Raw genomic sequence first — 14786 nt, 5'->3', positions numbered from 1 at the left:
AAGTGAAAAATCCCAGTACTTGAGAAGCAGCTGAGAAGACCGGAAGGTTACGCTGGGCTAGAGCCAGGGGTTGTTTTGGACTTGCTCAGGAGCACCTGCTGGGAACAGGATTATTCCTAGGAGCCACTGGAGACACGTAGCACACCTCTTCCCAGACCTGCATCTCTTTCCAAGGAACTCTGCTGCTGCGAACGGTCTGCAGGGGTGCTCTAGAGAGTCAAGTCTATCTTGGAGGTGATACTGAGGAGAAGGGATGTGGAGACTGACAAACCATGAAGATGAGAATTGTGTTTAAACAGAAAAACCTGAGATCAAAATTCAAAATACTGTATTTGCCTGAAAGCAGTTCCCACGAAAAGAAAAATACCACAGATTCATACCTAATGTTATGCTTAAAGGTTAAAGAAATTCAGAGCTTTGTATTTTTATTCATTATTATTTTTCTGTTCAAATAACTTCCCTCCATGCAACAGCGCTGGGCCTGTGAATGCTGGAAGTCTGGGCTGCTGTGGTTCTTCACGGTGAGTGAAAAGCTCTCTCTTAGTTGTTATGTACGATATGCAGTCTTTATTCCCTTCTAAAATACAAAAAAAACCCCCAAACATTTGGGATATGTGGCAAGAGCTATGGAAGCTGTTACAAGTGAGCTGCGAGTATGAAACTCAAGTGTGTCTTTTAGTTGTGGTACAGCTGGGGACCAAGGTTGTCCCTGTGTGCACAGCCAGCGCAGTTAAGTCATCAAGTCCCTAGGTAGTCCAGGAACTCCCCACTTCATCATCTGCACAAGTGAGATAATGAACCGATTTGAGACAACGAACCGACTTGAGGCAATTGGCTGAAGAGCTTCACAAGAAAGCATTTGAGCAATGGGTGCAGGAGCTCCCCAGGTGGGAATTTCAGCATGCCCTGAAGACAGCCTTCAGGCAGCGCCCATGCACAGACCAATTCCTGTGCTTAAATGGGCCATCATCCCGGGTGGAGAATCCAGCCCTTCCTTCCGGAGACTCCCCGGGGGGATTCTTGCTGCAAAACTGAGCAAGTTGTACATAGATAAGATGCTTGTAGTCAACATAAACTGTTTCTGCAGATGCAGAAGTGGTCACGTAGGACAGATCTTTGCTAACTATGTAAGATAGTTGGGAGATGCTTTGAATGTAGTTAACCGACAGCGATAGATCACACACGTGGTACTGGTGGTAAAACCATGGGCCAACTCTACTGTAAGGATGCAGCAGAACAGCAGTTTAGGGTCTCACCTGACCTGAGGATGAAGACATCCTCCTCTTCCAATGATTTAATTCCCCATTAGAGCACTATTCTGTGCCAAGACCAATAACTTAGGTTTAGGGATTTTGTTTTGTTTTTTAAACAAATGCTCTGTCCATGTCAATGCAACAGATACAGTAATCAAAAGTCATAGGACTTGTTCATTACGCTAAATTTACTCTAGTATACAGGTGCATGTTTAAATCTAGAATACTAATTACTGTTTCAACTAATATAGCATGAAGTTTAGAAAACTTTAGGATGAGCTTTGTGGCCAGACTGTATCTTAATATTTCCTAAACTTTATTTAACACAAAACCAGTCTTTCTGGTTTTGAACCCTCTTTGTCTGAACGGAAGTAGCTGGCTCTTCATTCCCCAGCAACAGACTGAACAGAAAGGCTGTCTTGCTGTAACTTTTTTTTTTTTTAAAGCCAGGTAACACAAGAAATGTCTCAATTTTTATCTTCCCAGCTGTATTGCATATCTGAAAGTGAAATGCAGGGCACGCTGGAAATCATGGGCACAAAAACCAGAGTGGAAATGTACCTGTTTTCATAGTTTGTACCATTCTCAGATACATCCATGACTTGCCTTGGAATTCAGTAGAAATTTACTATTTTTTAAAGAGAAGGACTGTAAGTAACGGCCTTCCTTCCCAAGCAATAGCAGTACAACATGCAACAGATTAGTCAAACCCAATTGTATCAGTACAACTGTACTCTGTATTGTATCAGTATTGCATCAGGATTATAAAAGCAGGGAGAAGAGGTGACTCGTGTGACTGCTTGGGGATGTGAAAGACTGTTTCTGGTATTGAGTCATGCACTTCAGCAGAAAACTTGAAAAAGCCACGGGCAACTTTTAAGAATTTTGTGTGGAATCCAGCTCAAGAGAGAAACTTGTGTGCAGCAATCCTTTAAATCACTAAGGACATTTTACATCCTGGTGCAAACAATAAAAAGACATAAACAACTGGATTTCAAATGTAAAGGGGATACAAACCAGCAAAGTTCAGTTCAAAAATTAAGTATCTTTATTTTACAGTTTTAGAAAATTTTTACAGTTTTAAACTAAAACAGGCTAAAGGAAAGTAAATTCCAGTGTTTTTTTAAAAGCAAAAAGAAAAGAAGAAAACCCACTGCAATTTCAGTTGACCAGTCATTTTCAAGTCTGTTTTCTTTCACCATAGATATGTATGTCTGAAATAGGCTTAATTACTCCATGGAAAGTAATATCACAAGAAACCCTTGTGATATTTGTCATCTCTTTTCCTAAGATTCTGATCCCCCCACTGTTTATTTTGAAATAGGGTTTTTCCCATGTTTCATCACAGAAGAAAGAAGCAAATCTACATTTGGTCACTGGAAATGCTATGTATTACAATGTATTTACATATAGAAAAATATATATATTATGATATGCTGTGCAATTGGATACAAGGCTGTAATTCGGTCAGAGGGAGGACTGATATCAAAACCATGAAGAGCTATATAGACACAGGGTGGAAAGAATCCACCCAGACTGAATTGAAAGTCTGGTGCACGTACTATGGGAAGACCTGCAGTTTTAGAAAAACAGAAATATTTACCAAAAATGTCTTTTACTGCGTGGAAGTGACATTGCCTTTTCTCTTGGTCTTTGCAATGGCTCTATCCTATTGTCAGTACAGGAAGATATTAGTAAGGTGACATGTTCAGTTCTTTGTTATTACTTGCAAATAACAACAACAAAATATAATCTTACTTGTACCGTAGATATGAGATACCTATAAATAGAAGTCACAAAATTACTGTTTTGTCATCATCCTTGTAGACATCATGCACCAATTTTGCAAGTCATCACCTAGCAAATACTGCACCTCCTACAGCGTGCGAGAGTTGCCCTCTTCACACAAGGGGGTCTACGATTCAGCAATCCACTGAACTAAACCGATGAAACTAATACGCATAGTGTATGCGATTAACTGACAAGGTAAATGAGATGCAAGATAAAAATCAGGGAATCCGAGAAGGACGTTAATTTTATCAGCATCCCTGACACAGCTGTTGAGGACTCACTACATCCTTACAGAGAACTAATCCCTCATTCTTTATGGCCCCTCTGTATTTCTTTTCCACAGCTTTCCAGCCCCTGTGCAGGAAAAATACTTGAACTGAGTTTTCAAACCAGTCTTCCTACACTGGGCAACTCTTAGCTATTTTTGGGGGGGTTTCTTTTTGGGGTTTTTTTTTTTGGGGGGGGGGGGGGGGGGGCAGCTTTTTTGTGTCTTTATTTATTTATTTGTAATTAAGGGGCCAAACTGCATAGAGGATCTTAAAATACCAAAAATATATCATAGGTTTTTGATCACAAAACAATCCTTCCCTCAGCACCGTATGAAACGAGCTTAAAAAGTTTAATCCTCATGCGTACATGTGCAGTTAAACGTATGCATTCGCAAGTGCTAAAATTAACAACCTTTAGAATTTGCACTCTTCGTAACACTAGGCTATATACTATTATTTGAACATTATTACAAAGTCCTTCCACAAAGACATCAGACATTTAAAACTGTTCTACTTATAATGTTACCCCCCAAGAATAAACTTCCTCACTAAAAGCAGCTACTATCAAGCATCCAAGAAACTAGCATTAAGCAAATAGGTATCTTGCTCTCATCTCATAAATCCTCTTTATACCACTCTAAATTTTTGCCTCCAGCCTCCCATCTGTTCCATGTACAAAGCATCACCAATTCAGTTTTAGTAAAGTAACACTAGCATCGTTCAAACAGGACTTGCGCGCTGCTAGGATGTTACTAGAGCCCCAGTTCCTCCAGAGCTGGGCTGGATGGAGAATCTGAAGGAACATGGTTAAAAATACTGAGCAGACCATCCATTGTTAGGGCTGTAAATCCGTATTTTTCTTTAAACAGTTAGGTTTTGCTTTCATATATTGCTAGGCTGAGAGTACTGGAGCTCGTGCTTACTGACAGTGACCTCTAGGATCAAAAAGATTAATTTTTAGTGTTAAAATGTGACCCCCTCCCATGATGAATGCAACGTGATCCAGGCATCAGGCTGGGCTACGGTGACCAATTCCCAGTTGCACGCTTTCAGACAGCACTAGGAGCTTAATACGAAACAGATTTCTTCTTGCTCTCGCACAGCCTGTGCTGGCTCTATGAAAGTTTGAGAATCAAAAGGTTGTTAGAGAGGACAAGTGACAAAGCATGAGTTGAAGACAAACAGGCAATAGACGTTCACACCAGCACGCGCAGACTGTTGCCATTAACTGGCCGTTACAGAGAGGTAAGGCTCCCTCCCCATGCGGGCTTGCTGCCGTGTTAGTCTGTGGTAACATCTGTGACATGCTCTTTTGAAGTCTCCGCTGTGAACTATGAAAAAAACCCAGATTCTGACCCAAACCAGACTGAACTGCATCACTGTGGGGTTTTTTTGGTTGGTTGTTTTTGGTTCCCCCTGCCCCAGTCAAACTAAACCTGAACCAGTTTTGAAGTTTTTGTTCAATGTGAACTAGAACAACTTCAGTCAGAGCAGAATAAAAAACCCCAACCACCTCCTGGGCTGTGGAAAATGCAGGTCAACGATTGTGCTCCTCCAAGACCTCACCAGCTTCCTACCGTCCCAGCCATTTAAAGCTCGGATCCACAATGGAAAAGCGGGAGATTTATGGCATTTTCCTGACTACAGCTACACCTTTAAGATGAAAAGGGCTGTTTCTATCCTTTGCAAACTTCTGACTTAAGGAAAAGGTTATTGTATTGGAAACAAGATCAGCTATGACTCTTGCATACCACCCAACGCTGAAGGGCTGTTCTCCTGGCAGCACCGCTGAACGAACTGCACGGACTGAACAGGGTGCTGCTGCTCATAGAGCACCACGCTCTCAATACTGGAAATCTTTCAGCAGTACTTGACTATTAGGTGGTGTTTTTCTGCTACTGCAGGGCATCCTACCAGCTCAAGTCACTAATTTTCAAAGAAGCTATGATGAACTTGTTCACTTTGAGACCATGTCTCCACATATTTTTAACTAATGTTTACATTAAACGCCCGAAGAAAGTCCACAACATCCAGTGCACGTGGGACAGCAGTAAGCGGTTTTCAACCAAGAATTTCTAGCCTGCAGATCATCTCAAAGATTTCTCAGAAATAAACACGTGGATGAAATTTGCCGTCTGGAGCCAAACTTGCATACTAACATGCAGGGAGGTATTGTAAGGAACCTGATAAACTGTCATGCTGCCTTCAGCTAAGGAAGATGGCTCCAAATTATCCCAGGACCACACGCACTTTTAACCCTTGGCTACCAGCAGATCAACAACAGGACCAAGAGATGCAATATTCCCAGCAGCTGCTAGGAAAACAGAAACAAAACTGAGTCGCTCTATCACATGAAGTCCTCTAATAGTTCCTGAAACTATAGATGACTGGACAATATACTAGTTCCCAATTCAAGAAAATCCAATTTAAGCACATGATATATAACCTATCACTAATCTACAGATGCAAAACCTCATCTTTACTCCACATAATTTGAATATTTACCTGCAAAACTGGAAGAGGCAAAGGTGAAACACTCACAGAAGAGCATATAACTGATAAATGTAGAAGACAGAGGACCAGTGAAGAGACAATTCTCTTGTGCCAGTGCCAAAGGAAGCTTCTGGTAACACACAAGGCTGTCCTGTTCTGAAAGTGTTCCAGGGTAGCAGAAACATACAATACTATTCAACAAATTAATCATACATTTAAAAAAAGACAGTTCTTATCTCAGTAGAAGGAGCACTGCAGCTTTGATGTGGTTTCTTTCCAGATGATTTTATCATCTTTAAATTAGCAAAAGTCTTTGCAATATAAGATCTGAATTGTCAGGCACAACGTTTGCCAAACTCCATCACAGCACTCCTAAGTTATAAACTGATTGCCGTATGATAAAGGTCATGCGACGATAGCACTGAACGACACAAAGCCCGACCCTCGGACTACGCCTGGACTAAAGGGGCCCAGGGCTTGTGCGCTGGCCCCTACTGCAAGTGGCACGACACGGCTCTTGTCTACGTGGTTAAATTCTTTACTCTCAGAAGAGGACGAGCTCAGCAACAGCGTGCATTGTAAACAGCCCTTCCCCACAGAGGTTTCGTACGCTTCCCGTGGCTAACCACTTGTGAGCCATTCTTACGGATTTTTCTACCAGCTGCCCCAAAATTCTCCTACTGTTGTTTAAATCTATTCATTCTAATACCATCCCTACTTGAAAGAGAAAAAAATAATTTGTTTTTCCAATTTGCAGTAGCATTTCAGATTTTTGGATATTTACCATGCGTGCCCTTAAGTCTTCTCTTTGTAGTAGTAGTTTTGGAGCTCTCTGGAACAAACTCTTCCATTGCCATTCTTTTTCAGTGTCTCCTCACGCTTTCTGAGCCACCTTCACTTTTTTCTTATCCTTTCCCTCTCCGTCCTGCCTTGCACCACTGGCATAGTGCCTAAACTGAAAAGCCAAAGAATTTGTTAGTGCGACTGTGCGCTTCACATCCTGCCAGCTAGCAGGGAAATCATACTCTAAAGTACCTAAAGAGTAATCTTCCCTTGTTGCTGATGTTTTCTGGACCTCTGATCATAGTTCCGGTTCTCTTCTGGACTCTCTTAATAATAATAATGTCCTCACTTTCGTGAGGACACAGCCCTTCCACAGATTTTATTGCAAAACATCAGCATTTATACCTGTCATGGAAAAAGGCACCCTCTCTGCAGGCTTTGGGCAAATAATTGGATCTGCTGGTATGTCTATATTTCAAACACTTGTGTCAACGTGAGGCGTGTCACTGTTAATATACACTAGTTGCACATTACTGCTTAGCCAGCTTATTTACCTATGAACGTACTACAAACAACAAGCTAAATGATGAAAGCACATACGAAATGCTCTGGTTTGTTACTTTATAATCAACAAAGCTTCCATTAAAAAGAATTATTACAGGGCTTTACACTCTGTACAGCCAGTGTAGTGCAAGAAACCAGAAATACATGCACTACCCAACCATGGGGCCGAAGAGAAGACAGACAAGAACAAAACTGCAGGATCTTGCACTAAAATAGCTCCATATCAGCATTTACTTCAAGGCAACACTGTTACCAAACACCCAATAGAGGCTTTTTTTTTTTTAATTTATTTTTGCCTTTTTTGTTTTTTAATTGCCTAGCCAGGAAAAGTTCTGCAAACTGTATGGTGAAATATCCAGGAGACACTGAGCATACGTGGACCCAAGTATTGCGTTTTAAAAGAGCTTTCGAAGCAAGAATCTGTAGGAGAACATGGTTTGTAGTTAAGTAGAAAACTACCCTTAAATTTTCTAAGCATTCTGTTGCCCATCAGATACTAGAGAACAAGGTAAGTGCTGCAGGTAAACACACAGCATCTCCCAAACGGCATATTAATTCATTAAATTTGAGCTTCTCCAAGTATTATTTCAGTACTGCTTACTAGCTGGTTTCTTTCTGGCTCCACAGTCAGTGCTATTTCCCAGCAGACTCAGAAGTCTACAGGCACTACCGTTACAGTCACGGTATGTTCTCAGTCTGAGCAACGCATCAGGATGCAAAAACCAAATCTGAAACACAGAAACGCGCATGTCTGAAAAACGCTATCAAGACTTGCAAGGCATTCTTGACAAGAGACATACTGAGGGCTACCGTGAGGAAAGAGCAGCTTCTGAAGGAAAAGCTTGACTGATTATCTGAGATCAAGATATCACATGAAGAGTTCAAGAAATTCGGTATGGTTAATATAAAAGAGGGAGGAAAAAAAAATGAAACCAACAGTTTTCTAAATTAAGCTATTAGACATGTTAATAAGCCTACTGGAAAATACACTGTGCTGCAGATTTTTCTGTCTTCTGGCATTTGTCCAAGTTTAGAGAAAATATTATATATTTTCACAAGTGTAATTCTTACAGTTGTGGATGTGCTCTTTTTTACTGCCGCTAGTAAAACCAGAATATATTTTTCAATATATTTTTTTCTGTTTCTTTTTTATATACTTAAAATGCTTTTCATTTGTGACAAAAACCCCAACACAACCCAACCCAAAATTAAAAGAGGGTTTGGGATATTTCTCCCTTACTTGTAACCCTTCATAAAGTCTTTCAGGTTGCATTCTACTTTCAGCTGCATTTGTGCAACCCTTCAGGAGGACAGAATCAAAAAGAAACACTTGGTCAAACACACTGATATTTAGTAATTTCTAATCCAGGAAAGAATCTGATCCTCGCTACTGTGATCCAAAGAGGTTTTTGGTGGTTTTTTTATTTTTAAGTGGGTTTTTTTGGGTTGGGGTTTTTTTTTTTTTTTTTTTTTTGACTAAAACAAATGCTTGCCCTGAACACATACAAGTTTTCAGAAACAAACAAAAAGCACATCAACTTCACTTTTAACATTACTTTCATTACTTTGAGCATTTTAACTCAAGTTGGGTGTAGGATGTATATCTGCAATCATCAAATAAAATCAGTCAGCTACACTGAACACATCTTCACATTTTCCTATAGAAAAGTTTTACATTAAGCTGGTCAGGGAAGTTTTGGAAAGACAAAAAAAAGCACAGCCTTGGTTTTTGATGGAAGTGGTTGAACTGCCCAGGATCAGGGTCTGAACAGTCGCAGCCGAACTGATGCACCAGAGTCACCTCATTTGTACAGTACTGGAATAGTCAAAGTACATAACCCACTGCCAGTTTACATACTTTAACTGGAGATATTGCATTAAGTAGCTATTGGTTTTTCCCCCGCAGTGATCTTTGTAGTTTTAAAAAAATAAAATCAAATCACACTTAAAACCCCCCCAGAAACACAAGGTGAAGCACGTGCTCCAACCAGACTTACCTAGAATGTAATGTGAACAAAGCAACTGTTAAATGCCTACAAGCGTTACGAATTCTTCCATTTTAATTGAGTTATAAACAATTTGAGAACTAAACTGTTTCCTAACCCACGACATATGAGAACAAATGTTAAAATATGCTTCCAAGTAGATGATAATGCTTCATCATCAGAAAGCTACTGGCTTTTAAGTATATAAAAAGCTATTCCAAATAACAATATGACTGAAAGTCAATCAAGGCAAAAAAACAATAGAACTTTGAGTCATTCTCCAAACTTGTTTTCTTGCTATTTGTCAAGTTCATTATTTAAACACAAGATTGTTTTCTTAATTTAATATACATACTTATACAATGGCTTAAATTAAGGCATAATCCAGCTGGCTGAAGTTTTCAGTAAAATGTCTCTGTTGCTTTTCATTAGTAATAATTGGTTCAGATTACTGCTGGCAAAAGTAGCATAGTCCATTAAAGAGATGATTGAAAAACAGATCTCTTTAGTAGTACTATCTTCCATTAAGGTGGTTTGTAAATTAAATGTAGCGCAGGCCTTTGGACTCAGGAAACCTTTCAAGAAACTCACCATTAAATCAACTTAGCAGTCAGGGTGTGAGGCTTTAAGCTGAAGCTGGTAAAACTCTGAAGCCATAGTGTGGTTTTACAGAAAGCCTTTTACATTCTAGAGAAAGAATAATATCCACCCAATGTGAAACAGAGAAAAAAAACAGAAGTTATCATCCAAAAAAGCAGAGGGCAAGCTTTTTAAAGACCTAGCCAAAAAGACAATGGCTGAAATTTAACAGACAGACATTAAAAGAGAGCCCTTCAGAATCCAACTCAACATGCCAACTGGAGACTCTTAATTTAAAAGCATTGTCTCTGATCATGTCACTATGATGATACTTTTGAAAATGACCTTTTGGGCTCTCAGTACTCTGAAGAGTATTTCTTCCATGCAATTTGGAATCACATTCGAGGATCCTAGAATACTTCCATTTTCTATTTCAGTTTTAGTGTTTGAGGCTTTCTGGGATCGCAATTGAAGTGTAGAACAGACACCTTTGATAAAGCCAAATGTTCTTAGATGGAATAATTTGCAAATCACATCATCCCTCTATGTGTACTAAAGTCGATGCATAAAAAACTCAATCATGTTATACAGGAAAATGCACAATTTCAGGAATATAAAGTAAGACCAGCTGCACCCCAGAAAGTTTTAAATTATCAAATTTAGTCCTTCACAATGTCATGTAGCAAGAGGTACAAAATAATAGGCTAGATCGCAGCCTCATTCCAGAACCTGACAGGCCATGCTTTGGCTACTCTTGGGACAGAGATAAAACATGACTGAGGCAGTTGATTAGTTACTGAGCAGCAAGTAGCTTTGTATCGTAACTGACTATAGCACCATATGTGCTCCCTGGGGAATGAAAACACCAGATTATTTTCTTCAGAATTAGAAATCGCAATTGTATTCCTTAAACAAATAACAAGCAGAAGCTCCAAAACCCCAAACATATGAACTTTTACTGCTTTACTTTAACATTTTCCCAGTGACAATGCTGCCTATTAAGCTTAGTATAGCGCTACTACCTATTTTCTTACTTATTTGGCCTGTATTTTATTTCTAAAACATTAAACATTCTTAATATGCTTTTGCTTCCAGACAGTGTTCTGTGAAAAACACTGTTTATTTTCAGAGACAGCCCCTAGAATTCATACAAGTGCTTAGAAAGCTTCCTGCAGCTCCATTCGTGCTGCCTTTTAAACTAGACTAGTAGCCAACCCAGGTACCTGGAAGTAAAAACAAAGACAAAAAAAGTTAAGAGATGCATTTAATGCACCACGGTAGTATAAATCCTTTCAGAGGCTGGTAATTTAACCATTCTCTGCATTTCCTGAATGTCAGTTTATACTAAAGCATTCCCTTATATCAATGGCTTTGACAAGTAGGGAAAAGTAAAGTAAAAGATGACAATAGGGAAAGTGCTAAAAACCTATCTTGTTTCTTTCAACTAAGCATTGTAGCAGACTTGTTCAATGCTTTTCCTCCACGTTAATCTACACTATGCTAAAGCAGCAAAATAGCCACACAAGCACAGAGTACTGTGTAAATAAAAACTCTTAGTACTACCCCGGTATAATGAAAATGGTCAAAGGCATTCACTAATAAAATGATCATTGAAATCCATACATCAGAACCCTTGTAGAGCACCATATTTCAGAAAGATGTTTGAAGTGTATAGCTGTACTGAAGCTGGAGGCAGAACATTCGTCGTTGGATTTGATGATCAGACTCCCAGTGAGGTTCCTCAATGAATGCAAACACTACTAAACCAGTCCTAAATACATACTGGTTTTATATGGATATGTTTGTGAAGGAAAATAAGGAGTTCTTATCACATTGTTTATTCCAGCTGTTTTTGCTCTGCATTTAGGCATTTGCTTTCAAGGTCACCCTTATTCTGACCAGCTGGTTCCTCACTCTGTGCAATAGAAATTTCTGACTGGTCCGTCTTTGCGTTGGTATCAGCCAGCTCCTCTGCAGCTGAGATGGGGCCATGCAGATCCTTCACATGGAGGGTAGGATTGGTCATTTGCTCTGTGTCTTGTTGAGAGGCTGGTACCTTGCTATCTTTGGGAAGCTCAGGGCAGTTGACAGGAGCTATCACCAAGGGAGGCTGAGGTAGGTCTTTCTGTGAACAAAAGATCACAGTCAGAATGATGGAAAGCAAGAATTACTGTGTCCAGTTATCAGAAATGATGGTCGTACAAAAAGAAGATTAAAGGTCCATCATCTCCATTATCATTCTCCAGTAGTGGACACATGCATACAGTTATCCTGTCTTTGTGTTTTATAGCACACAAAGAGATTTTTCTTTCAGAAACGTGTTTAATTGCTTTGTGTCTGATCATTCCTCACTGATTTCAGATGCGCTCTGCTGATTACGCAGCAGCGGACAAACAGCACTTTGGCACTTCATCATTCTCTTGTTTTTCCCACCTTTACTATCAACGTACAACAACTGGCAACTTTTCCATTACATTTCAGATGATCTCAAATACTTTTCCAACAATTAAATTCAGTTGTCTAGAGGAAAGTTGTGAAGGTTATCACAAATAGTTGAATAACAAAATAAAACCCACTGGGGAAACCTTTATCTTGATAGCTTTGCCCTTCAAGTAATTATTCCAAATCCATAATCATGCATCATGATAGAAATTATTCCTTTTGGAATCAAATTAATTTCACAGGTACCACAGTGAAACAAGTAATAATTTACTATATTGAACTAGATTTCTACCTTCATTAGCAGTAAGCTATGAAAAAATATGAAGAAAGATTTTAAGGATATCTTTTATATAATGTTATAAAACTACTACTAATAATAATAATTTCAGAGATCAAACCAGTAAAATTATGGCAGAATCAAGGATAAACAAGGTCTACTTTACTGTTCACTAGCCACTTTAAGTGGCCAGAAACATTAAAAAAAGAAAACCTTACTGAGGCAAAAAAATGTAAAAAAGCAAACAATCAAGCAAAACAAAAATCTTTGGTTTTGTTTGATAATACTGCAATATTTTACTCAACTTTAATTCTAGTTAGGTTTTTATAATATTAGTATTTCTTGAAGACACTCATATCAAACTGGTATTCACCGCAAAGCCGCTGCCCGTCCAGAACATTGCAAGCTCCTTTCTCCAAAGAGCCACAACAAAGCTTGTGAGAAGAGTACAGGGCACCAAGTAGAGGAGAGCGGGCTGGCCCATCTGCATCAGTGCCAAGGCAACAAAGGTCACAAGAAGGCCTATGCCATATGCTGGAAGGAAACAAAACCAGCAAAACCCAGTTATTCACATATAGCTCTGCTGAAGAACAACTAAATAATTAGCTAGAGGAGCATTCTAACAGGAACTTTTTTCAAGTAATATGTAAAACAACATCTCCAGAATTTTTTCAGGCCTCTTTAGACGTAAGCATTATATACACAATGTAAATTTGGAATAGTGTTTTACTTAACAGAGATACCACAGTTTTTCTATTGATAACAACATGTTGTGAAAGTAGTGTGATCAGCCTAGTCCATACTGTGTAATAAAATCATTACCTTAAGCAGTTTGAGAACGGCAAGATAAATAAATGAAGTATTGCACCTCATATTGTATTTATGAATTCAACAGGTACAACTATTTTGCCTGCTACAACATGTGCTTCTTGTTTGGCTTGGCTTTGCCTGTTTCTTACTATCCTGCAACACCACTAAAAAAAAAAGCCAGCTGCATGTTATAATTTGTTATTACTTTCTATTTAATTTCTGCATATATTCTGCAAAAATTATTGAGTAGAACAGAAGCAGCTAGCATCTCATATTGTAATTATTTTCAATTACATTTTCAGAACAATGAAGCTAAATTCAACCGATTTTTATTGAGGAACCAGATGAAGACAGACATATAGGTGTTGGAATGAGTCAAAGAGCAGCAACGAAGCCGGTGAAGGGTCTGGAGCACAAGTCCTGTGAGGAGCGGCTGAGGGAACTGGGGTTGTTTAGTCTGGAGAAAGAGGCTGAGGACAGACCCGATGGCTCTCTACAACTCCCTGAAAGGAGGGTGTAGCCAGGTGGGGGTCGGTCTCTTCTCCCAAGTAACAAGCGATAGGACAAGAAGAAACGGCCTCAAGTTGCACCAGGGGAGGTTTAGATTGGAGATAAGGAAAAATGTCTTCACCCAAAGGGTTGTCAGTCCCTGGAACAGGCTGCCCGGGGAAGTGGTGGAGTCCCCAGCCCTGGGGGGATTTAACAGACGTGTCCATGTGGTGCTTGGGGACATGGGTTAGTGGTGGGCTTGGCAGTGCTAGGTTTACTGTTGGACTCCACCTTAAGGGTCTTTTCCAACCCAAATGATTCTATGATTTGCATAATCAATAATGTTTTATAGTTCTTCAAAATTATTTTTTTTTCAGAGCACATTATGTTATTAGTGAGAGTTCCTTACATCTAGTTGAAATATTTTTTCTTGTGACTTAAAGTCCATTGCCTCACATCTGATTCCTGCGCACCTATAAGAAAAGGCTGTCTCTGTCTTCTCTGCATCCTCACGTTAGGCAGCTGTGGACAGCAACAGAATCTCTTCTTTGCCATCTCTACTTTTAAAATCATGTGCTCCAGCCCTCAGCCATCTTGATGGCCTCCACTGGATTTAGTCCAGTGCGTCAATGTCTGTCTTGTACCAGGGATCCTGGTTCTGGGTAAGATTCAGTCCTAACTGCCAAACTGAGAGGAATAATTACTTGTCTCATGCTGCTGACTCAATCTTGCTAGCGCAGCCATGTCTGTGGTTAGTTTTCATTGCTGCAGTACTACACTGCTGACTCTTCATTGATACAACACATTCCTATTAGTTTCTGTAAACACATTTTGAAAGTACCAGGTAAGACAACAGTTTCATTTAAGCATATACAAGAAGAAATTATTTAAGATTTGGTAAATGGAAATATAAGCATCTCTTAATTCTGCTGTAAGTCTCCAAGAGCCTAGATATTTTTTCAAAAGAATTTCTAAAGCAGTTTTTAAATGAATTTTTTTCATTACATTAACTGCAAACATCTTAAGTCTTGGCTAGCATAGATACTTTGTA

At 39.3% G+C, this 14786-nt stretch overlaps 1 protein-coding gene across 2 annotated transcripts in view; it reads right to left on the bottom strand.

Moving 5' to 3' along the window:
- Positions 1-3510: 3510 nt before the first annotated feature.
- Positions 3511-14786, bottom strand: part of SPPL2B (signal peptide peptidase like 2B) — a 31452-nt gene continuing 20176 nt past the window's right edge. Inside the window, exons 14-15 of one of the 2 annotated variants that reach the window (XM_054805079.1) lie at positions 12810-12970; positions 3511-11842 (exon numbers count right to left, since the gene is read on the bottom strand). In XM_054805079.1, coding sequence (XP_054661054.1) covers positions 11555-11842; positions 12810-12970 — 449 coding nt within the window. In that variant the 3' untranslated portion in view covers positions 3511-11554. Of the gene's footprint in view, positions 11843-12741; positions 12971-14786 lie in introns of both variants that reach the window. The other variant, XM_054805080.1, reaches the window with a different exon arrangement.

This window comes from Grus americana, chromosome 28, assembly GCF_028858705.1.
Source record: "Grus americana isolate bGruAme1 chromosome 28, bGruAme1.mat, whole genome shotgun sequence".
Classification (NCBI taxonomy): domain Eukaryota; kingdom Metazoa; phylum Chordata; class Aves; order Gruiformes; family Gruidae; genus Grus; species Grus americana.
Note: the sequence above shows the minus strand (reverse complement) of the source record. Positions and strands in the feature narration are given on the sequence as shown.